This window comes from Eucalyptus grandis, chromosome 7 (assembly GCF_016545825.1).
Source record: "Eucalyptus grandis isolate ANBG69807.140 chromosome 7, ASM1654582v1, whole genome shotgun sequence".
In the NCBI taxonomy this organism is placed as follows: Eukaryota; Viridiplantae; Streptophyta; class Magnoliopsida; order Myrtales; family Myrtaceae; genus Eucalyptus; species Eucalyptus grandis.
Window position 1 is genome coordinate 11,136,795 of NC_052618.1, and position 26,623 is coordinate 11,163,417.

The 26,623-nt window shown below is 39.1% G+C and overlaps 2 protein-coding genes and 1 non-coding gene across 3 annotated transcripts in view; all 3 read right to left on the bottom strand.

Annotated features, from left to right (window-relative positions):
- Positions 1 to 411: 411 nt before the first annotated feature.
- Positions 412 to 9,368, bottom strand: LOC104455020 (mitogen-activated protein kinase kinase kinase 1-like). Its single transcript, XM_039317433.1, has 7 exons — positions 9,014 to 9,368; positions 8,717 to 8,792; positions 8,509 to 8,571; positions 6,513 to 6,670; positions 5,963 to 6,035; positions 642 to 701; positions 412 to 540 (listed from the first exon to the last, which is right to left on the bottom strand). Exons 1-7 carry the CDS (start codon positions 9,313 to 9,315, stop codon positions 412 to 414), a joined length of 861 nt encoding a protein of 286 aa, XP_039173367.1. The 5' UTR covers positions 9,316 to 9,368.
- A 7,815-nt stretch (positions 9,369 to 17,183) lies between these two features.
- The window catches only part of LOC104452741 (mitogen-activated protein kinase kinase kinase 1-like), a 36,521-nt gene continuing 27,081 nt past the window's right edge, over positions 17,184 to 26,623 (bottom strand). Inside the window, exons 3-9 of the mRNA XM_039316666.1 lie at positions 21,665 to 21,715; positions 21,472 to 21,534; positions 20,430 to 20,587; positions 19,876 to 19,948; positions 19,553 to 19,612; positions 19,339 to 19,452; positions 17,184 to 17,650 (exon numbers count right to left, since the gene is read on the bottom strand). Coding sequence (XP_039172600.1) covers positions 17,462 to 17,650; positions 19,339 to 19,452; positions 19,553 to 19,612; positions 19,876 to 19,948; positions 20,430 to 20,587; positions 21,472 to 21,534; positions 21,665 to 21,715 — 708 coding nt within the window. The 3' untranslated portion in view covers positions 17,184 to 17,461. The remainder of the gene's footprint in view (positions 17,651 to 19,338; positions 19,453 to 19,552; positions 19,613 to 19,875; positions 19,949 to 20,429; positions 20,588 to 21,471; positions 21,535 to 21,664; positions 21,716 to 26,623) is intronic.
- Positions 25,733 to 25,838, bottom strand: LOC120296525. The gene has a single exon (XR_005553473.1). It is a non-coding gene; the product is annotated as a small nucleolar RNA R71 (small nucleolar RNA).

The window sequence follows — 26,623 nt, forward strand, 5'->3', positions numbered from 1 at the left end:
AATATCCATAGATGAGATACTATTTACATATATATACAATATGCGATTGACTCAACGCATGCCACCGCCCACTCAGTGTACACTTGTAGTAGTAATTTAAAGTTTTAGACAACAATGCCAAATTGGTTAAAAGAGAAAACCAAGATTCAAATATCAACCCAGTTTTCATACCATGTTAGCTAACCATTTGCTCCAGAATCCCAACCATCGGCCCTAAATACTATCCGTATCCTTTAACATGACCATACTCTTGATAATTTTTCATTGAATTCACTGTCCTCTCTCTTTTCCATGTAGTGCCCTTACTCATTTAGTTTTCTCAGAACGACGGCCTAATGGACTCATCACAACATGTGCTCGACTTATTTACTAACTCCATGGATCTCGAGGATATAAAACATAAAAAGAAGGTTAATTAAATACCAGTTTAAAGCCAGAATATTGACCCCCCCCCCATGTTAACATCTCTAAAACAGTGCACCCAAGGCTCCAAATATCAGCTGCCAACCCATAGCTTCTGTTGTTTACACTTTCGAAGACCTGCAGTTACAACCAATGAGGATGAAAAAGAAATGTAAATGATATACGCCTTCTACAGCCAATGATAGAATGTTAAAAAAATGGCAGCGCTAGGTGCAAACCTCAGGCGCCATCCACAAAAGAGTTCCTTTAAAGGATTTAGCAGCATTCATTTCGGTGGCCTGTATGAAGAAACACAGAAAGTTGATATGTTATCTAGGAAAAGTGTTGGGTGTTTTTGCGGAAGCGTGAGTGTTTGTGCAAGTGTGTATGTGAATAGAAGTGGACTACAATGGCAAAGGGAGTACAGGAAAAAAAGAAACTTTTATTAAGGAAGTTGATATTACAAGAGAAGGGAGTGTTTTCTAGTTTTTCGGCTACCTAAAACAGACACCACACCCTATTTATAGGCGTGAGCACCGCCTTTCCTTCACCGACATTGAGTACAAAAAGTAATATAATATTACAAACTTGCTGCTTGTGCGACTTCTACGGATCTTCCGGGGACTTCTTCATTTTTCTTCATTTTTCTAATCTCAGCAGCTTTTGTTGACTTTTCTTTGGCCTTTTTGCTGTCTACGTGTTCTGCTGCCCCCATACCAGAAATTTCTTCAGCGTTTGAGAGTCTTCGAGGCTTGCTTTTTGCCGGTTTGTTTCCGCCAACCTTTTCTGTCTTGAGTAGTCTAGTGTAGTCTAGAATTTTCTAAAAATGTATCAATTTTTAACACTCCTCTTTGATCCATTTTTGTGATACTCCGAGCATTTCCCGCAATATCTCGAACTTGGCTTGCGATAGTGCTTTAGTGAAGATGTCCACTACTTGTTCCTCGGTTTTGCAATATTTCATCTCGATCTCTTTATTATTTTGCACCTCTCGTATGAAGTGATATTTGATGTCGATATGTTTGGTTCTTCCATGAAATATTGGATTCTTTTATATAGCGATTGCAGACTTATTGTCGCAAAATATCAGAGTTGATTCCATTTGTGCTTCTCCAATGTCTTCTAGAATTCTTCGTAACCATATTGCTTGACTGGGGGTCGTAGCAGCTGCGATGTATTCAGCTTCTGCAGTAGACTGTGCCACTGAGTCTTGTTTTTTGGATGCCCATGAGAATATTCCAGAACCCAATGTGAAAGCATAGCTAGTAGTACTTCTCCTATCATCAGCTGAACCTGCCCAGTCGCTATCAGTGTAGCCGATGAGCTTGGCGTTTGCACTTGGGCGATACCAAATGTCGTAATCTATAGTTCATCGTAGATATCTGAGAATTCTCTTGGCAACTCCAAAGTGAATTTGACTCGAACTTTGCATGAATCATGACAGTAAACTTGTCGCATACATAATATATGGCCGTGTAGTAATAAGATATAGTAGACTCCCAATTAGGCTTCTGTAGAGGGTGGCGTCAACTTTTTTTGCTCCATCTTCCTTCAATAGTTTCTCATTTGTCATAAGCAGAGTTGAAACTGCTTTGCAATAGTTCATCTTGAATTTCTTCAGGAGGTTCATGGTATATTTCTTTTGTGAGATGAAAATTCCTTCATCTTGATTGACTTCAATACCAAGGAAATAGTTCATCAAGCCCAAGTCCGTCATCTCGAATGTCTTCATCATTTCTTCTTTAAATTCTCGGATCATTTTCTCATTGTTTCCTGTATATATGAGATCATCTACATATAAAGAGACAATAAGTGTGTCAGAATTACCTTGGGTCTTGATATAGAGCGTTGGCTCACTCATGCTCCTCCTGAATCCTTACTTGATGAAGTATTCATCAATCCTACTATACCATGCTCGTGGTGCTTGTTTTAACCCGTATAGGGCCTTCTTAAGCTTTAAGACTTTTTCTTCATTGTCTTTGACGTAAAGCCTTCTGGTTGAGCTACATAAATTTCTTCTTGAAGGTATCCATTTAGAAATGCTGATTTTACATCAAGTTGATGAATCTTCCACTCTTTTTGAGCTGCTAAAGCAATGAGTGCTCGGATAGTATCAAGGCGAGCAACAGGAGCAAAAGTTTCAGTATAGTCAATACCTGGTTGTTGCAAGTATCCTTTTGCCACAAGCCTTGCTTTATGATTTTGGATTGATCCATCCGCGTTGAGCTTTGTCTTGTAAACCCACTTGACGCCAATGATCTCTTTGTCTTCGGGTCGATCAACAAGCTCCCAAGTTTCATTTTTCTCGATCATCTTGATCTCTTCCTCCATGGCTTTTATCCAGACTTCATCTTTGGATGCTTGTTCGTAGTTTTCTGGTTCCAAAATAGCAAAGCTGCATGTGTCGTAAATTCTTCTAAGTGCTTTTACGCTTAGTACTGGAGACTCTGGAGTAGATTCTTCTTGCGTTACTCTTGGAGAGCTTGGTGGAGTTATGTCGTGAGTAGTGGAATCCGGTACTTCTCCTTCTTCTTCTGACGTTGACTCCTCTTGAGCAGGTATGTCTGGCAAGGTGATGTACTTCTTCTCGATCTTCTCGTCCTCCCAATTCCAGGCAGCATTCTCTTCGAACTCGACATCTCGACTAATCATAAGCTTCTTGGTTCTTAGGTTGTAAACCCGATAGCGTTTTGATTGGTCACTGTAGCCAAGGAATATTCCTTTTTCTATCTTTTCATCTAGCTTACTCCTTTTTTTAGCAGGGATGTGGACGTAGCATATGCATCCAAACACTTTGAGATGCTTTGCTGAAGGCTTCCGTCCACTCCATGCTTCAACTGGAGTTTTATTTTGTACAGCTTTAGTTGGACACCTGTTTAGTAGGTATACATCAGTATAAACTGCTTCTGCCCAGAAAGTGTTGGGAAGGCCTTTCTCCTTTAGCATGGACCTTGCCATCTCCATGGTGGTTCTATTTTTTCTTTCAGCTACTCCATTTTGTTATGGGGCGTAGCCAACAGTTAGTTGATGATGGACTCCTTCATCTTCACAAAATTTATTAAACTCCTTTGAATTATATTATGTGCCTCTGTCACTCCTTAGGACTTTGATTCTTTGGCCACTTTGATTCTTGACGTGTTTCTTGAATTTTCTGAAAATAGAGAAAACCTCAGATCTTTCTCGAAGAAAGTATACCCACGTCATTCTTGTATAATCGTCAATGAATAGGATGAAATATTTATTTTGACTGGGTGTAGGTGTCCTCATCGGACCGCACACGTCCGTGTGGACAAGTTCCAATGGCTCCTTAGCTTTCCATGCAACTCCAGATGGGAAGGACTGTCTCTGTTGTTTTCCAAGGAGACAGCCTTCACAAACATCTGAAATTTCTATGGTGGCTGGAAAATCTCTCATCATATTTTTTTTGATGGAGAATTTTTAGCCCAGCAAAATTGAAGTGGCCAAATCTTCGATGCCATAGCCATGAATCATTAAGTTGAGCTTTCATGGCTATATCTTTGACATATTTCCATTGAATAGGAAAATTGTTGTTTTTCATCTTAACAGAGGCAATGATATTTTTATATTTATCATAGATAATGCAGGTATCTCTATTAAAATATAGAGAATACCCACTTTGTATCATTTGGCCCACACTTTAATAGATTTTGTGCAAGACGAGGGACTAGATATACATTATGTATATATTTTGGGCCTTTATTTGTTTCCACGGCGATGGTGCCTTTTCCTTTGACATCTACTAATGCACCATTGCCCAACTTTACTTGGGATTTCACTGATTTATCAATATCAGTGAATATAGTTTCGTCCCCTGTCATGTGATTGCTACACCCACTATCGATGTACCATGTTTCACTTTTATTGTCATTTGCCGCTTGGCCTATGTAGAATGTATTCTCTTCACTTTCTTTTTTTTTCTACATAGTTTGCTCGATTATTTGTTTTCGAGCGACAATCTTTTTCTACGTGGCCACATTTTTTACAAAAGCGGCATTGTTTTTTATTTTTAAACCAACAATCCTTCTCCAAATGATTTGTTTTCTTGCAAATACCACAAGGTGGATAATTTTCTTTTTTTATAATTTCTCCTCCTCTTTTGTTTTTCCATGAGCTCCTTCCACCATTTTTAGTTTGATGAGACCATATATTTACTTTAGACTGAAAGGCACTTTCAACTGAATCTCATCTTGTGCCATTAGTCTTTTCTCATGTGCTTCTAGAGAACCAATTAATTCACTTATTGATAGGGTCGTCAAGTCTTTAGTTCCTTCTATAGTTGTAACTATGGAGTTGTATTTTTTGGTAAGTGACACCAATATTTTCTCAACACCCTTTGATCAGTTATCCCATCTCCATAGGCTCTCATTTGATTAACGAGTTCCTTTAATTTTCCACAATATTCTTGTACAGTCTCATAATTTTTCATTTTCACATTCTCAAAATCTCTTCTCAGAGTTTGAAGGCGAATAATGCGTACCTTTTCTGATCTTTGAAATTCTTCTCGTAGTATATCCCAAGCCCCTTTTGTAGTCCTTGCTCCAATTATTCTTGGAAATACGGTTTCCGAGAGTGCTTGCTGGATAAAATATAGCGCCCTTGCATCCTTTTGTAGTTGATCCTTTGAAACACTTGCACCTTCTGACAGAGCCTCGCAACATTTTTCCACGATGTTGTTCCCATAAAAAATGGGGATGGGAAATGAGGATGAGGTAGAGTTGGCCATGGTTTATTAGTGGGTATTTGGAAAGGTAGTTTTAGGAATGGGTAGGTAGGACAAACGCCCAACACCAATCAAAGACGTGGCTCTGATACCACTATTGAGTGTTTTCGCGGAAGCGTGAGTGTTTGTGCAAGTGTGTATGTGAATAAAAGTGGACTACAATGGCAAGGGAGTATAGGAAAAAAAGAAACCTTTATTAAGGAAGTTGATATTACAAGAGAAGAGAGTGTTTTCTGGTTTTTCGGCTACCTAAAACAGACACCACACCCCTATTTATAGGCGTGAGCACCGCCTTTCCTTCACCGACATTGAGTACAAAAAGTAATATAATATTACAAACTTGTCGCCTGTGCGACTTCTACGGATCTTCTGGGGACTTTTCATTTTTCTTCATTTTTCTAATCTCAGCAGCTTTTGTTGACTTTTCTTTGGCCTTTTTGCTGTCCACGTGTTCTGCTGCCCCCGTACCAGAAAATTCTTCAGCGTTTGAGAGTCTTCGAGGCTTGCTTTTTGCCGGTTTGTTTCCGCCAACTTTTTCTGTCTTGAGTAGACTAGTGTAGTCTAGAATTTTCTAAAAATGAATCAATTTTTAACAAAAAGTAAAGGACAACACATGCTTTAGTTTGTGCAGTCTATATGTGTGTTTGTCTTGCGCGCATGCGTGTGAATTTGTACATGCATCTTTGTCCCTTGCACATGCTTTGTGTAGCGTATGTATTTGGGCGTGTGCCTTTGCTGCTTGTGCGAGCTCGCGCACGCACACAGAGAGAGAGAGAGAGAGAGCGAGAGAGAGAGCTTGATAGAGCTGATGGGACATACCTTTGCCCATCCAAAGTCTGCAAGTTTCACAGCTCCACTTGCATCAACCAGTATGTTAGCACATTTGATATCCCTACAGAATCAAGGAACTGGAGGCATGAGAAACCAGCACATATGCAAGTAGGATATCTAGAAGGTTAAAAGTTTTCACCCCTCACCGTAAACAGTATTGCGAATTTATGTTTCCACCTTGAAGCATTCACATAGTAAAAGAATCTTGTCTATGCTAAATATTGCAGAACAAGCTCGTAATGCTACTCCGTTGTTTCCTAATTATCATGAGAAAATCTACTTCTCATAACATTATATTTTGGTTTAAGGATTTGACAGCTCCCCCAAATTCACAAAAACTATTTGGATAAGTAAAAGAAGTATCATCAAAAGGATCCATGGGATGCCATGGGACAAGATAGACAAATTTCAATGTGCTCTTTGTTTGGTTATGATCTCTTTCCTTAACAAAATCAACCTTACATCAGAAATGATAAGTGCGAATCACTATATCAATTAGTCAAAACTACTAATGCAAAGTCAAGCATCTTTCTTCTACCTGTGTATCACCTTCTCGTCATGAAGATACTTTAAACCATTTAAAATTTGGCTGGTGTAAGAAGAGACTTGGGGTTCTATCAAGCCATGTTTGCGATAAAGAGTTGCAACTGAGCCTTTGATCATGACCTCAAGGAATACGTAAAGCTTCTCATTATCCTGGAAGAGAGTGAAAATCATATATGTTAGAATAACCAACGCAAAAGTCTAAGCTATTAGGTGGAACAAGACAATGTATATAAGGCACATTGAAACTACATAAACAAGCAACGTGGAATACTATAACGGGCCCCTCTTGTGTGCAAACAGATAAAAAACAGCACATGGAATTGCGGAAAAGGAAGTCATGTATGGAAATAAATTGCAGCATTACCTGCTTCCGAAATTATGTCAGAACCCAAAAGATTATGCTTTTAGGTGAAAGGGGGCTACAATTATATAAGGCCCATCAAAACACCATAAACAAACTATATGGGATATTATAACAAGATAGGCTAGAGACAACCATACCAGATAGAAAATAAAACGAAACACACATTGGTGACGTTTAACTTTTTCTCATCCTAATGATGCCGGACGTATGGGCCTCTTATAATACCTAACCATCATTGGATCAAGACAACATCCTTCCCACAGTAATCAGGTGTACAAAGACAAGAGGTCCTAGAGGAAATTATTTTCACAGGGACTAGAAATCATTGTTGAGTTCGTTATGGCTCCTGAATTGCACTTTGGTAATGAGGAACTCCTCAATAAACGATCAGTGTCTAGTGAGAATCTGCCTGATGGGGGTTTATTTGGTAAAAGCTCACATCAGATGACAATTTAACAGTAATTTTGTGGACTTAAATAGGAAAATAAGGCAAGAACGCATGGGCCTGTGCCATTCTGTTGTTGATTTCCTCGAACACCACGAATATCCAGGTTGTAAGCGTTTACCATGGTTTCAAGTTGCATCAGTGCCAACAAAAAAAGTTGCTCGGGTCCTATTTCGTTAATCCCTCATTGCCACAAAACAATGTGGTGGATTGTAGGTGTAGTAAACCAAATTTGGTTCGAAAGCGACAATCTTTTGCATGTTTCATCTCCAAAAAGTTATGTCATGGCACTTTCTTAGAATCTGATGCTCCTTGCCAAACTATGTTCAGAAAAGAACCAAAAAAATGGATACTTGAACATTTAAGCCACTAAGATTGGAACTGCTTCCCTCACTTGAACAATGATCGATTCCATATTCAGTTTTCTCTACTTACAGAAGTAAGAACTATATGATGCTGTATAAATATGAGTAGTGGAATAAAAGACACGCTGAACTAGAATAGATGGAAAAAATCAGCTCGCAGAGGAACATCATTGTTATTGCTACAGCCAAGACCAGTTATAGTTGAGGAATGGGCGCATCAGTCATGTGGACATCAGATGGTCAATTAAAGGACCCATGAAGAATTAAATGACTTCAATTTCTCATCCTTCGATTCCTTTCTATTAGTCTTGAGAGTTTGACCCAAATATTCAGTTTCCAAGATATTCTAAATCATCCACCACCAGAAAACAAAGGGTTAATTGATTACAAGACAGGTTCTTTTTAGAAGGGAGAAAAAAAAATTTCTTGCATTGTGTGTGTGTGTGTGAGAGAGAGAGAGAGAGAGAGAGAGAGAGAGAAAGACTCCATAAACTGACATCTACTCTATGTATTTTCTTTCTCCTATAATTATTATTACAGGTAATGGTAAATTCATCACAAACTTTTCTTGAGGTGGAGGGGACCTAAAAATGACCATCTCTGTCATGAGTTGTGGTCACTCCTAAAAAGCCGCAACTGCTGTGATCTAATTAACAGGATAATTGCAGCTAATACAAGCAGTGATGAGGATGCCAGCACTATCTCGTGGCTACTATAACACCCCCAAAATATTTTTGCCGAGTGCCAGTGACATCACAATGGATGCCAAAGTAAAAGACACCGCAGAAAACAACTTAGCAAGAAGGAACCGCACCTTGTCTGTGCCGATATATTGAACTATGTTCTCATGTTCCAACTGACTTAAAAGAGAAATGTCCTGAAAAGGAAAGCAGAGTATCACTAGAAAGAAAGAGTCAAAAGAAAAAATTATTGAACACACACCTGATCTATGGTTGCATACACGGCAGCCTTATGAATAGTTGTGTATATACAGAAAGATACAGAAAGACACAAGCAGTCACCTGCTCAAGCTGCACTAACCTATGATTGGTATGATCTGACAAAGAAATCTCCTTTACAGCGAAGTAGGATCCATCGCTGTGGAAATAAAGAAGCAAGGTTTCGATAAGTTCCACAACACTCAAGCTAGAACTCCAATATGAAGATCAAATCCTTTAAGCGCGTTTGGCATGTCTCTGGCAACCAAAAAGATTACATGATTTGATCCCAATGGCACCCAGATGCCACGGGAAAACATCCGATCATACTTCGCCCCCAAACATTAAACGATAATCAAAGAGAGGAAGAGGGAATCTCACTCAGTGATGACATCATAGACATCTCCGAACGAACCCTTTCCCAACACCCGCAACTTCCTCCATGAGTTGATTCTTCGTTTGAACCTCCGCACGAGAGAAACAGGGCGGCATGGTTCTAAAGCGCCGGCAGCAGGGATGTTCCTCGCACCATGTTCATCCTCCAACGACTCCTCGTCTTCAACAGCAGAACCGTCCGAATCATCTCCATCCGACCAATCCAATTCATTCGAAGGGCAGGTGTAGAAGATCGTGGGGGAAGGAGGAGGAGAAGTGGACATGCAATCGGAGCTTCCCTCCGGCATCGCGATCAAAGAGAAGAGGAGGAAAAAGCTTTGCGAAGGCGGGAAGATACTGAAGCGAGAGGATACGAACCCTATCACGGTTCCTTCTCTTTTTGAGTGGTTTTCTACGTGCTGAAGGGTGGGGCCCACAAAATATAATCGCGATATTTCGTATAGCCTTTTAGCCAACTTAAGGATAGCGGAGGAAGCGCGGCCCTTTATTTATGTTCGCCGAGCCCCTGTACGAACAGAAAAGGGTACCAAGGCTCCGCGGTTTGCCCGGGATAACTCAATCCATATCCAATCTATTTAACTAAATCCAGATCTATGGTTGTATATACGACAGCCTTATAAATAGTTTTGCATGGACGTCAGCTTGGAAGTTATAAGATCTTAATCAAGTAGTCATGTGTTATGGTCAAGAGGTTTCAGTGCTAAGGGGCCGTGACCTTGTCGTGGACCTCCTGTGCTCTCTCGGATTCCCATCAAGTCTTCTTCCTGAAATTTCCAAGGGCGGGCAATACCGTCATTATGCGTAATTCTAGAAGTCTCTAGCTTTATTTATGTTGGTAGCTAATATTTGTCATTTATGTTGATAGTTGAGGCGGTGCGATCTTGTCCGCCGGATGAATTCTAGATCAACGGATGTAATCAGAGAACCTCGACTATAAGAAGGGATGCCCTCCCCCTCATTTGTATCCATCCAATCATTTCAATAATACAAAACTCATTTCTTTCCAAAGCCCCTCCTTCTAGAAACTTTCTCTCTCTATGATTCGGCTAAGCGAGCGAGTGATGAGCAAGCGAGCGAGTGTTCGATCAAACAAGACTTAGCTTGGATGATCCAAAATAGCCCGAGTCGCCGTGTGGTCACGATCCCAATCGATCAGCCCGTGACACATGCCCAAAGGCCAGTTCACAACATACAGAATGAAACGAGTAGTTACCAGCTCAAGCTGCACTAAGCACTGATTGGCTTGGCTTCCTTGATCTAATAATGAAACCTCATTTACGATGAAAAAGAATCCATCCCTGTTGAAATAGGAAAGCCTTGATCTAATAATGAAACCTCCTTTACGGTGAAAAAGAATCCATCCCTGTGGAAATTGAAAAGCATGAGAGGGAATATAATTGTGAATGCTGCCTTGACCACACATAGTTTAGATAATTCGTCCACCCCAGATGATATAAAGAAAAAAAGAGGGGAAACAAAGTTAATTTCACTAATATCACTAAGATAGTTCCATTTCAGCATTTGAATTTACAATCAATTCACTGTTTCTAAACCATGTTTCCTACACACACCGATTATGCCAGAATAGCAGCGCTTATGCCATCCGTACCTCAAATGAAACATGGGAGAACACCCAGTGTACTTGACCCCAAAATTGATTATGCAAAGAGTAAGTAAACGATTATCAAGTGGTACAAATTACAATTATTTGATAAACAAGTTTGGGGTTAGTCAGATAACATATAGAAGTTTAATCTTTTCAATTAAAAAATGAGTTATCATTTTTTTCCTTAAAAAGAATCGAAATTGATGGGCTTTCTTTCTGTCACTTCCATCCAAAAGAATATACAAGTTGTTGAATTATTTAGCAAATCCGTGCATTTGTAGTTGATGGAATGTGAAGGAATGTATAAAAGCTCTATTTGTCCATTGTCTTTTATTACATTCGCGAAGGACGCTGTTTTGGATATTGATGCCATTTTCACATCTTTCATCTAGAAAATTTCCTCAAATAAACTGTCGTTGATACATTAATTTAACCTGAGAAAACTTATGGTTGTTTACTTAATTTTTGCAGAATATATTAGATCATCTAGTGACTCTTCAAAGTCAATTGTTCTCTCTAACCGACGTTTGCAATTGAAATTTCATCACGAGGAGCAAATTTTAGCTTACGTAAATATTCAAAAATTCATATTGCAAATTTTGAAGGTGAGAGACAGGCAAAACCAATGCCAACAAGTGTTCTAAAGTGTAAAGCGAGCGATCAAATAATAATATAGACGGAAAAAGAAAATAAATCGGACACCGGATTTATGTGGTTCGATCGTAAAAACCTACGTCCATGGGGAGAGCAGCGACGAATTTCACTATAGATCAAGCGATACAAGAAAATTACATCCAATAACGCATGCAGTGTTTAATCCCAAAATTCCTCAAGAAATAATCTCTTAATCTCACGAAGGAATTACACGCAAATTTTACCACAAGATTTAATTGGGCCTTATTCTTTCCCGAAATTCCTCAAGAAATAATCTCTCAATCTCATGAAGGAATTACACGCAAATCTTACCACAAGATTTAATTGGCCCTTATTCTTTTGCCGACTTCTCATATGATTTTATTTCCTATCTTAAACGATTTTATCCAAAACATATCTTTGTATGTTTTAAACAAAATCCAAATTCAAGTGAAAGTTGGACTTTCCTATTTTAGCGGCCAAATTCTCCAACGCACATTCGAATTTTGGGAAGTTGATTTTTGGATATTCTTTGCTCGATTTGAACGTTCGCAACATATCCAATTCAAAATATTCGGAATTTCACATTAGACTCAAACTCGAGACATATTCTAACACAAGAATAATATTTTACTAAATTAATAGAAGCAAGACATATATTTTTCATTGGATTGCGGAGCCTAAATTAACATATAGACCAAAGGAATGCAATATGTCGATTAGGGGGAATTAATTGCCCATTCAATGGGAAAATTTTCTTGGGTGATAGAACAAACGCCAACAAGTGTTCTAGAGGAAAAGAAAACACGAGAATAATATTTTACTAAAGCATAATGAAATCCAAAGAAAATGGGACTTGGCCACTAATAAAAAGTTTATATCGAAACCTGATATCTATTTGATTTATGAACGTTTTCTCAATTATATACACTCAGATTGATTCGTTCTTAGGTCCATCAAAAAAGCTTTCTTGCTCTCCATTGGCAGATCCTTCCGTTTTTCCTAGTGATTCCTCTGTTGCACTATGTCGACATCGAGTAGGTAACGACGTTCAATTCCACTCCTCCTATCTCCATCGAATCAAGACAAGGATCGAGTGTTCATGGTTCTTAATTAACAGGTTCGTTTTCCATGTCTTGTGTGTAGGTATGGCCTATTTGGCGTTTCTTTTGTTCTATCCACAACTGTACCAAGATTCGTCACGCCCCGAACCCCGAACGCGTGCCCATCTCTGTCTGGTCGATAATAATTTTGCAACTTCCCAGGACGAGTCGTCGACCCATTGATTTTTAAGCACATGCGGAAGCGAAAATAAATCCCCTGACAATAATCATCTTGGGATAGGAAAGCAGGATATCAATTCATAAAAGCACACTTTTACAAACAACGAGATTCGGGCACAAAACGAGTTTAGTCGAAAGCCTACAAAAAGGTTGACTCTCACAAGAGGTTGTCCTATGACATACTGATAAGACACATCCACTGATCCTCCATACTCCTCCTCAGACTTCGAGACCTTGGTCTTCTATGACCACCTTCTAAGGACCTGAAAATGGTTATATAATAACCAGTGAGACAATGTCTCAGCAAGTCCACCTACTAAACCCATATTATGAGGGAAATACGCTTTAGGGTGCTCTAGCCACACAACCACACAATTGGCTCAGAGGACTTACCTCGCCTCAGTTTCCTTACTGCACTTTAGTACAATTCATATCGCAATGCATATAATCAATGCACATAACAATTGGAACACCTCATCAATTCAATTAATCACCAGGGTCCTGATTATAAGGCTAAATAGTTATGACACATTCCATTTCATGTCACACAGTTTTGGTCTCATAATCGGGTGCATCGAACTCAACAATCATGTGTTCCAATTGTTAATTACACCCCTCAAGGGTACGGCAAACTCCAATATTTGCGGTCTTCTGGCATTGCCAGGTGTCGTCTCACCTCCTTTGAGCACGGCAACGTCTCTCAATTAGACGGCTTTTCCGAAGGGGCGTAAGTCCAGAATCTACTGCGACTCGAGTCCCAATGAATGGGTAACATCTAGCTTAACAGCCCAGGATGGTTTCTCTTAACCAACACACGACCAATCAATCTCGGCCCAGGATACTGTGCATTGCACTCAAATGTCTCAATTAAAATAGTGAACCTGGCCTATTTTCTTCGTATTAAAAATACACGATAAAATAGTCGTGTGTAAGTACACAGTCAATTCACACTAAAAAAATTGATATCCTCCAATTTAAAATCCCATTAGTTTATATATTACATAAAACAATTTTGGTGTTAAAACCCGACACTCGGGATTTTCGAATAAATAATGAATTTCACAAATTTTGGAATTAAATACTCGAAATTCCAATCAAGCACTCAATTTGCATAAATTAACACTCAATAGCAGAAATTGAACACACCATTGCAATCAGCACAAAATTCGGTCACCGAAGCTATCCAGGACTAATTTCCGGAAAATGATTAATAATTAAAAATTTTCTAAAATTAATTAAATAAATCAATTTGAATACTAAAATGCCAACCTACGCCAAAATCACTAAATTAAATACCAATATGGACCCGGAAAATTCCCGAACCCTTCTAGATAAATAGCACAATTTATCTAGGCCTCACTTAATCTAATCTAACCACCTAACATGCATAATTACATAATTAAATCACTAAATTAATCTAACTAACCACATAATTCCTAATTAAATAAATCTAAACACCCCTTAGATGTCATTAGCCTACTAAGAAGAGTTTAGTAAATAAACTCACCGGTGTATCGCGAAAACCGGTTCACCGCGACAGGGGCCGAAATTTGAATTTTCGACGGCGTCGACAAACTTGGACCGGGCCTAAAAAAGGCCCAACAAATCTCAGCCCAAATTTGAGATTTGCTTTTGCGTCGGACCGGGCTTCGCTGGCTTCTTAGGCTGACTTCAAGTGAGCTAAAACCAAATTGAACTTGGGCTTGAGCTTGGGCTTCAAATTCTGCTGGAGATGGGCTGAACTCCAACGGTTTGTGGGCTGTTCACGCGAGCTGGCATTGCGTGGGCTTGGAAATGAAGAAACGCATGGGCTGAAGACGTGCAAAGATGGGCTGCAGAAAAAGTGGCAATCTGCTGGGCCGAATTCTGGCTCATGGACTGGAGTTGCTTCGATCGGTTGATGCTGGACGAGGAAGCAGCGAAGGAGGGGAGTTCGCTGGACTACTGCTGGGTCAAAAATGGCCGGTTTGTTGACCTTGCGTGGAGACGAGAAGCAGCATCAATCGCTGCTTGATGCGTGGCCAGCTGCAGTGAAACGTGGCCGAAAGTGGAGAAGCTCGAGCACGAAGATGGACTCGGTGGAAGGAGAAAGGGCGAGCTCCAACTTCGGTGGAGACTGATTCGGTGGAATTGCTTCTCGGTGGATTGTGGGCTTGTAGGCAAGAGGAAATGGACGCGCGGCAAGGAGTCAACAATCTTGCAGGGATTGACCACCCGTGCAGCAAAGATGGGAGAAGAAGATGAGCTGGCTTGCTTCGGTCTTCGTGGCAGCTCGGCGGAGAAGGAAACGCTGGTAACGAAGAGAGGAGCAGCTGATGGCTTCGGTAGGGAGTGCTCGCACACGGAGAGAGAGAAAAGCAGGCATGTGAGAGAGAGAGAGAGATAGAGAGAGATCTGCCCAATTGAGAGACCGAAGGAAGAAAAAGGAAAAGAAGCAGGAGCGGCGAGCGGATAGGGGTGCCGACCAGTGTGTCCAAGAAGCCAAGAAGGAGGGGCCCAACCTTGTCAACCTTAGCTATTACATTAACTCACTTGTCTCCTATTTCTTTCCTCTTGATAAATCCATATATTATCCAATTAAATGCCCAAAATTTCAGCCCCTTATTCAAAATCAAATTTCACAACTTTAATTTCAATTTCATCACTCAATTTCCCAATTTGGTCCAATTTCGATGAAGCAAAATCCCGAACAATTTCTATAAATCCCCCGACACTCACTGAGGCTCGGTTTAAGTCCCAATTTCCATCGATTTAGCCCATCCAATTTCTGCTAATTTTCCGTAACGTCCAAACCGATTTTTCGTAAAAATCTCGGAATCTCTGAAAATTCTTTAGAGGATGACTCAACATTCCTAAAATAGGTCGTGACATGATTGAATTTTCGATTTCTGAAATTGGGTTCAAGTTCGCGATTAATTTCAATCCGGCGCGCTTTTATCGTGACCTAGTCTACCGGGTAACTTTTAGGAATTTTGGTGCAATTGACCCGTGATCGATACATCTCGAGTCACATTGTACATCTTCGACACATTGGCAACAAATCTCGAGGTATCAATTATGGGCATCAGGTACCAAAACGATAAAAAAAATCGATCTAGTGTCGATCGATGAGTATTTTGCATTTAGGTGCAATCACCTACACTCTGATTACATATCTCAATCGAATCGATATATCTTCGGTCTCTGATCGATTTCTGACAGTGCCGTAATGACCATTGCAGATCAACACAGTCGAGCAGTTGATTCCTAGTTGAATTCTCAAGTCTATTGCGTTAAAATCCCTTAATGGTTTCACCCGATAGACTAGTTATCTTGTAAGGGCCTCTCTCGGAGAATAAGGCTATAAGCACATCGATGAAAAACCCATTTTATCTCATCGAAATCAGACTCAAAAATCAGGATGTCACAAGATTACTGGAAAATTTTTTAGGGATCAACTGTGGTAATCATGATTTAAATGTGTGCTTAAGCAAAAATATAAAGCAGAGATTTGGTGTCAAAGATATCTTGATAATACAGCATTCCATACAAAAGAACAAGTCAAAGATATACAAATCTTACTCAGTCATGACTTCATAGACATCTTCACATGACCCCTTTCCCAACAGCCTTCGCTTTTGCCATGAGTTGATTCTTCGCTTGAAAACCCCGTGGGGAGAAACAGGGCGCCATGGTTCTAAATTGCGGCAGGTGTGCCCCACGTCCTCGTACTCCCCAATCCCCCACCCGAGCTACATACCTCCGTCGAAGCGCAGTTGAGGAAGATGGTGGAGCCGTCGGACTTGGAGCTCTTCTCCGCCATTCGCACGGCGGCAGAGCTCTACTCCGCCATTCAAGCGGCGGTCGCAAAGGGTGGAAAGGAGAAACAACGTAGGAGAGCAGCTGTCGTATGAAACCCTAATTTTGATTAGTCCAATGAATATTTTTCTGGGCTTGTAATTTCGTTAAAAGGCTTCCCGTGATCATTTTTGTGGGCATTTTCGACACTTTAACGTTGGTGATTCTTTCTTTTTTTTTCCTTATTTGTTTAACGAGGTCAAGAGTCTAAGATTTATCGAGAACAAAAAAAATAATTAAAAAAGGATCGGGTCGGTTTGGCCTCGAATTGGCATTCTATATCTACGTTTCTTATTTATGTTGCCTTTCTTAAGGATAGGTGTTAACGAAATCCAGGCTTAATTAAAACACAAATGGATAGGAAAATCACGTTAAAAGCCGGCACCAACTAGAAAGAAAAGAAATTGGGTTGGGTCAAATTGGTCCTCTAACAACCTACATTGATGTTTCTTGTTTTTGTTTCTTTTTTGAATGACACATTTTAACAAAGCCAAGACTCAATTAAGACTCCAGTGGATTGGAAGATAATATTGAGAACTACCTCCAACTATAAAAAAAAAAGAACTATAAGAAAAAGAAAATGGATCGGGCCGGATTGATCCTCGAATCATGGAGACTTGTCCGTATGACATCACATACAATTTCACTCCATGATTAAAGAGATTAAAAAATATAACACTCAACACGATAAGACAAATATTGTCAAGTATCCTCTTGGCCACAATCAAGCGCGTTAAAGTTGCACAATATTATCCGAGGTGGAAAGCATCCATTTGTCCATCAAACTCCATCAATCTTCACTCCTCAATATTTTCCTTCTAATCCATCATTTCAAATCCAGCAGAGCTTGCAATTTTTACATTCGGTAATAAATTTAAAGACCGTAGACACTATATATACATGGACTGTTCGCACCAACTTAAAGGTTTAAAATAGACTGTTAATGTTATGAATTTATGGAGTGGAGTAAGCACTAAACGGTAGAAATGCCGTAAGTTGACGAAGGTATCTTCCCATTAGCCCCAAAGAAGACCTTCACAGTAATGAACCCAAAAGGGATGGCATGCCAAAACCTCACGATATATGAGGACGAGGAAAAGTAGGTGGGTTCATCACATAGGGATGGTCTAGCAACTGTGCTGCAGAAGGCCGATTTTTCGGATTTCGTTGCAAGCATCTACTGATGAAGTCTCGGGCATCTTTTGATAAATATTTTGGAAGTGAAGGACGTTCACCCTTGTGAATTTTCTCCAATGCTTGCTCCTGCCGCAATAAGAATGAAAACGGAGCAGACGCTAGTGTTAATCACAAATCCAGTGGGAACTAACATATGACAGCTGGATAAATCAATAAGATATGTAAACAAATCTAAGCGCATCATGCTTCTGGCAATCATCTGCATTAATCATTCTGGAATGACCTAGACCATCAAAACAGTTCGAGGGGATCAATGCGTGAATCCTTTCCAACTACTGCCAATAAAGCAAAAGCATCTATCGCTTTTTGCTCAATATTCATAAGTGTCCGATATTTAACCAAAAAGCAAAAGAAACGGGGCATCAGTTGCATGATTTACTATGCCTTTTGAGTACGATGGTATTCCTTTTTCTCCTTTATAATAAATAAAATTCATAGATAAGCACTAGACAGTGCAACCTTCACAATTCACTCGCAAGACCAGAGCACTCCCAACTTCAGCAGCAGTCATTCTATCAATAAAAGAGTGTTTTTGTGTTGTTGTGCCCTAAAAAGGAATAACATCAGTGGGTAATTTACTGGCTAGAGCCACTAATTACCATCCCTGTTCGAAAACTTACTATGCATATGAAAAAGATGCTGACTTGACCTAGACCATCAAAATTGTCATAATATTCAAAAGTCTACCAACCAAATTGAAAATACCTCCCATATCCAAATAACTAACCCAAGCAGAGGATCCAGGTCAATGATTGATTCAGAGAAGAGAAGTGGATAACCAACACTCGAAATCAATGAGGGAGTCACCAAGGTTGATGATGACGAGTGACAGATCAGGGGACAACCACACGTTGAAAGGACACAGAAGGCAACACGAAGCAAACAATGTTGGTGCTTCTCCCAGTACTGGAGCAGAGATGGTGATAACAATAGTGGGATTTGAATCTCTCTTGGCTGCTAGAGTACCATGTGGCAGTGAAGGAGCAGATGGAAAGGTTCATGAGACTGAATGGTAGGGTCATATGTATACCCAATATCCATAGATGAGATACTATTTACATATATACAATATGCGATTATCTCAACGCATGCCACCGCCCACTCAGTGTACACTTGTAGCAGTAATTTAAAGTTTTAGACAACAATACCAAATTGGTTAAAAGAGAAAACCAAGATTCAAATATCAACCCAGTTTTCATACCATGTTAGCTAACCATTTGCTCCAGAATCCCAACCATCGGCCCTAAATACCATCCATATCCTTTAACATGACCATACTCTTGATAATTTTCATCGAATTCACTGTCCTCTCTCATTTTGTTGGAAATGGTGATCCATTTTCTAGAATTTCCTAAAATTGCTAAACTTCTAGAATTCCCTAGACAAATTTTCTAGAAGAAAGAAGAAAACATTTTCTAGAAGAAAGAAGAAAAGTCCAACATGTAAGAGAAGCCTAGAGAAGTCTAGCATTCAAGAGAAGACTAAATCTTCTAAGGCGGTGACTCACGCCTATAAATAGGCATAGTAGAACAACAAATGTAAAAGAGTGAAGGAGCTAACCATAAAAACCACACATCATGTAGCTCCCTCACCATCACCTCCTAACACATTTCCATGTAGTGCCCTTACTCATTTAGTTTTCTCAGAACGACGGCCTAATGGACTCATCACAACATGTGCTCGACTTATTTACCAACTCCAGCATAACATGGATCTCGAGGATATAAAACATAAAAAGAAGGTTAATTAAATACCAGTTTAAAGCCAGAATATTGACCCCCCCATGTTAACATCTCTAAAACAGTGCACCCAAGGCTCCAAATATCAGCTGCCAACCCATAGCTTCTGTTGTTTACACTTTCGAAGACCTGCAGTTACAACCAATGAGGATGAAAAAGAAATGTAAATGATATACGCCTTCTACAGCCAATGATAGAATGTTAAAAAAGGGCAGTGCTAGCTGCAAACCTCAGGCGCCGTCCACAAAAGAGTTCCTTTGAAGGATTTAGCAGCATTCATTTCGGTGGCCTGTACGAAAAAACACAGAGTTGATATGTTATCTAGGAAAAGTAAAGGACAACACATGCTTTAGTTTGTGCAGTCTATAGGTGTGTTTGTCTTGCGCGCTTGTGTGTGTACATGTACATGCATCTTTGTCGCTTGCACATGCTTTGTCTAGCGTATGTATTTGGGCATGTGCCTTTGCTGCTCGTGCGAGCTCACGCGCGCAGAGAGAGAGAGAGAGAGAGAGAGAGAGAGAGAGAGAGCTTGATTTCGCTGATGGGACATACCTTTGCCCATCCAAAGTCTGCAAGTTTCACAGCTCCGTTTCCATCAATCAGTATGTTAGCACATCTGATATCCCTACAGAATCAAGGAACTGGAGGCATGAGAAACCAGCACATATGCAAGTAGGATATCTAGAAGGTTAAAAGTTTTCATCCCTCACAGTAAACAGTATTGCGAATTTATGTTTCCACCTTGAAGCATTCACATAGTAAAAGAATCTTGTCTATGCTAAATATTACAGAACAAGCTCGTAATGCTACTCCGTTGTTTCCTGATTATCATGAGAAATCAACTTCTCATCTCATAACATTATATTTTGGTTTAAGGATTTGACAGCTCCCCCAAATTCACAAAAAGTATTTGGATAAGTAAAAGAAGTATCATCAAAAGGATCCATGGGATGGCATGGGACAAGATAGACAAATTTCAATGTGCTCTTTGTTTGGTTATGATCTCTTTACTTAACAAAATCAACTTTACATCAGAAATGATAAGTGCGAATCACTATATCAATTAGTCAAAACTACTAATGCAAAGTCAAGCATCTTTCTTCTACCTGTGTATCGCCTTCTTGTCATGAAGATACTTTAAACCATTTAAAATTTGCCCGGTGTAAGAAGAGACTTGGGGTTCTATCAAGGCACGTTCTCGATAAAGAGTTGCAACTGAGCCTTTGATCATGACCTCAAGGAATACGTAAAGCTTCTCATTATCCTGGAAGAGAGTGAAAATCATATATGTTAGAATAACCAACTCAAAAGTCTAAGCTATTAGGTGGAACAAGACAATGAATATAAGGCACATTGAAACTACATAAACAAGCAATGTGGAATACTATAACAGGCCCCTCTTGTGTGCAAACAGATAAAAAAACGGCAAATGGAATAGCGGAAAAGGAAGTCATGTATGGAAATAAATTGCAGCATTACCTGCTTCCGAAATTATGTCAGAACCCAAAAGATTATGCTTTTGGGTGAAAGGGGGCTACAATTATATAAGGCCCATCAAAACACCATAAACAAACTATATGGGATATTATAACAAGATCCGCTAGAGACAACCGTACCAGATAGAAAATAAAATGAAACACACATCGGTGACGTTTAACTTTTTCTCATCCTAATGATGCCGGACGTACGGGCCTCTTTTTATACCTAACCATCATTGGATCAAGACAACATCCTTCCCACAGCAATCAGGTGTACGAAGACAAGAGGCTCCGAGAAAAGGCCCTGAGGAAATTATTTTCACAGGGACTAGAAATCATTGTTGAGTTCGTTATGGCTCCATAAACTGACATCTACTCTATGTATTTTCTTTCTCGTATAATTAATATTGCAGGTAATGATAAATTCATCACAAACTTTTCTTGTGGTGGACATCTCCGTCATGAGTTGCGGTCACTCCTAAAAAGCCGCACCTGCTGTGATCTTATTAACAGGATAATTGCAGCTAATACATGCAGTGATGATGATGACAGCACTATCTCGTGGCTGCTATAACACCCCCAAAATATTTTTGCCGAGCGCCGGTGAGATCACAATCGATGCCAAAGTGAAAGACACCGCAGAAAGCAACTTAGCAAGAACGAACCGCACCTTGTCTGTGCCGATATATTGAACTATGTTCTCATGTTCCAACTGACTTAAAAGAGAAATGTCCTGAAAAAAGAAAGCAGAGTATCACTAGAGAGAAAGAGTCGAAAGAAAAAGATTATCGAACACACACCTGATCGATGGTTGTATATAGTTGTGCAAGTACAGAAAGATACAGAAAGACACAAGCGGTCACCTGCTCAAGCTGCAGTAAGCTATCATTGGTATGATCTGACAAAGAAATCTCCTTTACAGCGAAGTAGGATCCATCACTGCGGAAATAAAGAAGCGAAATTTCAATAAGTTCCACAACACTCAAGCCAGAACTCCAATATGAATATCAAATCCCTTAAGCGTGTTTGGCATGTCTCTGTGAACCAAAAAGATTACATGATTTGGTCCCAACGGCACCCAGACGCCATGCGAAAAACATCCAATCATTCTTCGCCCCCCAAACATTAAACGTTAATCAAAGAGAGGAAAGAGGGAATCTCACTCAGTGATGACATCATAGACATCTCCGAACGAACCCTTTCCCAACACCCGCATCTTCATCCACGAGTTGATTCTTCGTTTGAACCTCCGCGCGAGAGAAACAGGGCGCCACGGTTCTAAAGCGCTGGCAGCAGGGATGTTCCCGCACCATGTTCATCCTCCACCGACTCCTCGTCTTCAACAGCAGAACCGTCCGAATCATCTCCATCCGACCAACCCAATTCATTCGAAGGGCAGGCGCGGCAGATCGTGGGGGAAGGAGGAGGAGAAGTGGAGGACATGCAGTCGGAGCTTCCCTCCGGCATCGCGATCAAAGAGAAGAGGAGGAAAAAGCTTTGCGAAGGCAGGAAGATACTGAAGCGAGGGGACACGAACCCTATCATGGTCATGGTTGGTTTTCTACGTGCTGAAAGGTGGGACCCACAAAATATAATCGCGATATTTCGGATAGCGGAGGAAGCGCGGCCCTTTACGAACAGAAAAGGTTACCAAGGCTCCGCGGTTTGCCCGGGATAAGGGAGCTGCTACCCGACCCGACTAATTCTCAATTTATATCCGATCTATTTAATTAAATTTATGATAGCTCGTTTCTTTTTTTTTTTAAAAAATAATATTGTTAAAACACTTTCACGCGATAAAAATTTAATGGACAATTTTTATAATTAAAAAAAATAATTTTCTATTGTTTCTAAAAGTATTTTTCAGAAAAATTACAATATTTTTAGTTTTTGCTTGAAATTTGAAAATAAATTAGAAACTATTTTCTACCGTTTGGCAAGAAAAATATGATTAAATTTTCATCCGTGCACTTCTTTAATATTTTTAAATTTTCAAAAAAATCGAATTTACTATTATTTTTTATTTTTCCTTTTATAAAAATAAATTTTTTAATTATTATTTTTTTTCACTTTTATTTTCCTTATTCTTCAGCTATTCACTAGCCACAACGACAGCCGACGACCAGCCATAGGCAAGCTCGAGCTAACCCGATTCCAACAAGCTCGCTTCAAACGAGGCTTTGACTTCGCCGGATACGATGATGTTGGAGTTTATATTATATTATTGTTCCATCTCTTTTTTTTTCCTTCCATCATTTCTTAATGAAAAATTTATCAAATAATATACTATAATATTATTCCACTAATATGTGTAATAGTATAGATACTAGAGATATATATATATATATATACATATATATATTATAGAGTAGAAATAAATTCAAATATATAAATAAAAATAGGAATAAATAAAAATAATTTATTATTATTATTCTAATTTTTTTTTATATATATTAAATTGAAGCGAACCGTGCATATATATATAGTATCTATGGTTTTTAAACCTGTTAACAAATGTAAAGATTGCAAACTTTGCCAGATTTGATATGATGGGTTCGAAAGAAAATACTGAGGAGTCAAGATTGACAGAGTATGAGGGACAAATGGATCCTCTCCGTCTCGGAAGCGAATCTCAATTGCTACGATAACTACTTCGGTGAGAAATCTCCGCTCGAAGGCTGCTTCATAGCCCAACCCTCTCTCCAACTCTCGTGGTCTGCATCCACCTCAAGTGGGAGTTGACTTCGCGCTTCAGGGATGACAAAGCTTAAGAGGAGAGGAGACCATTGAGAAGAAAGCGGACAGGTGTCTTGTTCTTTTTTGTTGATAGTGTGCAACCTTTACCCAATTTGGTCCAGCTTGATCACGGCCAAGATGCTCTTCGACGATTTTTATCTTATCAGGTTGAGTAGAACCCAATCATGCCTCCCTTAATTTTATTTTATTTTTAAAATTGTTTTGATCCCTTTATTGGTGGAGTGAAATTGAGTGAGACCTCATAAGAACATGTTTCCATGATTTGAGAACCGACTTAACCTAACCCATTTTTTCCCCTTCTTGTTTGAGGCGGAAATCGATTCTCAATATGATCTTCTTACCCATTTGTAGTAGGGTGAGAATATCGGCGGGCGAACTGAAATTGCACGGTGGATCATGTCGAATCTGGACCAGATGATAACTCTATAAAAATAGAGTTATTTTACCTATTTTAGGCAACAATTAATGCATTATCTATGAGAAAATATTTGAATTTCCTTCTGATTATTTAAATTTTCCTTGTTTATGCAGAATAATGAGATATGGAGAAGATAAGGAAAAGAAGGGCAATTATCAGGAATTCAAATAAAAGCAGCGATGGAAGATGGATATCAAATCAGGAAATTCTTGATTTTGTTCCCTAATGTTATCTACAAGTAGATATTTTAGATTTCCTATAAATAGGAAGAGAGCAGCTAGGGTTTAGAGGGGGTTAGATCGTTTTCCATTGTTCGAGAGTTTTTCAAGTATTTTGAAGAGAAGACAAAAGTGGTGATAGAATTCTTGTCCTTTGATTCAAGATGCTGGGTTTGATCTATATTTCTATTTTTATTTCTTATTCTACTATGTTCTAATTTTCTTTTGTTAGGGCTATGATGTAGCCTAACCATGATGATATGAATTTCATGATTTTTATGTTTTACAATTGATTTCATTCATGTGAGTTATATATTATTGCGTTTACTGCTTTTGAGTGACTGGCCACCACTTGAATGATATGATGTGCATGTTTGAGACTGAGATGTGATAATATGCAATTGCTCATTATAATATATAACCATGAATTAAACGTGGATAGAAATATACCGCGTTATTTGTGTAGCTTTTCGGTGATAAGGTGATCCAAAAGACTCATTGTAAACCGAGAATATTCATAGTTTTTAATGCACTCATGTTTATTTTAATTCACATAGAGATATAGTGGATTAATAAGCTAAGTAGTTTTGCTATACCTAGAGATAGGATAGTAAATAGATTAGGAAATTCTGCTATCACATGTTTGATATCGTTCTTGTATTCATAACAATCTGAAATTCATATATAGTGGTTATGGTGAAATCGGATGCTCTAACATATTTATCTGATCGATTTACTGCATTTAATCTACAAATTTCGTTTTTAATTCATTCTTAATTATATTTTGATTTGTTAGATAAATTTTAGAATTAGTCTATTTTAGTATTTAATTGGTTTATTAATCATCGATCTCCGTGGGATGATACTTTATCTCATCATTATATTACTTGTTCGATACGTGCACTTGCGTTTAGAATTTTACGAACAAGTTTTGGCGCCGTTGCCGGGGGAATCGTTTGTTTAATACTAATTAATATTGATACCAGATAATTCTAAGTTTAATCTAACTTTTGTTTTGTTTTATTTTTCAGGGTATACATCGGTTTATGACACGTAGCCAACAAGGGAAACTTGTTGAACTTGATCCAGAAATCGAGCGTACATTCAAAAGGCGACTAAGAGAACAGAAAATTCACGCTAAGATGGCAGACGGTGATAATGAAAATCCACGTAGACTCTTAAGAGATTATGCTGCGCCAACAGTTCAAGGCACCGCATCAAGTATCAGAAGACCTGCAATTCAAGCTAACAACTTTGAGATTAAGCCGTCACTTATTCAGATGCTTCAACAATTAGTGCAATTCAGTGGGCTACCAAGCGATGATCCAAACGCTCATATCGATGCTTTTCTTGAAATCTGTGACACCATTAAATATAATGGAGTTACAGATGATGCTATTAAATTAAGATTATTTCCATTCTCTCTTAGAGATAAAGCTAAGAGTTGGCTTTCTTCTCTTCTGCAGGATCAATTACTACATGGAATGATATGGCTCAAAAATTTCTTGGTAAGTTCTTTCCACCTGCAAAGTCTGCGAAGATGCGTAACGATATTACTAATTTTATGCAGATGGATAATGAATCATTATATGAAGCATGGGAAAGATTCAAAGAATTTCTTAGGAGATGCCCACATCACGGACTACCCGTATGGATGCAGGTACAAACTTTTATAATGGCTCTAGTGCAAATCTTCGTTCTATGATTGATGCAGCTGCGGGGGGACTTTAAATAATAAAACACCAGAAGAAGCCTACAATTTATTAGAAGAGATGGCGTCCAATAATTATCAGTGGCCTGCGAGAGATTACCAATGCGAAAAGTTAGCGGAGTTCATGAAGTGGATGCTTTTGCTGCAATTGCTGCACAATTTGAAGCAATCAACAAAAAGCTTGATAATATGAGTGTTTCAGCCATGAAAATTCACACTTTGACATGTGATTTTTGTGGTGGGGGACATGTTAGCACAGAGTGTCAGGTAGGTAATACTTTCAAACAATCTCATGAAAATTCTAACTTTGTTGGGAATTTTAACAGGTCACAGAATAATCCCTACTCCAACACATACAATCCGGGATGGCGCAATCATCCAAATTTTTCATGGAACAATCAGAATGTGACGAGACCACCGGATTCAAACAATCAGAAGAGACAAAGTCAAATTTGGAAAATATAGTCACCAAACTTGCTAACACAACTCATGACTTCATCAAAAGCACGGATGTGAGATTTCAAAACCAAGAGGCTTCAATCAGAAATCTGGAGATGCAAGTGGGTCAATTAGCAAGCATGATGTCAGGAAGGCAAGAGGGTTCTTTGCCGAGCAACACAGAGAAAAATCCAATTGAAAACATAAAGGCTATTACCCTGAGAAGTGGTAAACAAGTAGGAGAAGAAGAGATTGTCAGAGACAAGGAAGAAGTGGTCAA

Excerpts from the sequence above, each read along its gene's own strand:
- LOC104455020 (XM_039317433.1), bottom strand. The coding sequence starts at position 9,315 with ATGCCGGAGGGAAGCTCCGATTGCATGTCCACTTCTCCTCCTCCTTCC. Across the intron at positions 6,671-8,508 it reads AATATATCGGCACAGACAAG|GATAATGAGAAGCTTTACGT; the intron begins GTGCGGTTCCTT and ends ACTCTCTTCCAG. Across the intron at positions 702-5,962 it reads CAGACTTTGGATGGGCAAAG|GCCACCGAAATGAATGCTGC; the intron begins GTATGTCCCATC and ends TTCTTCATACAG.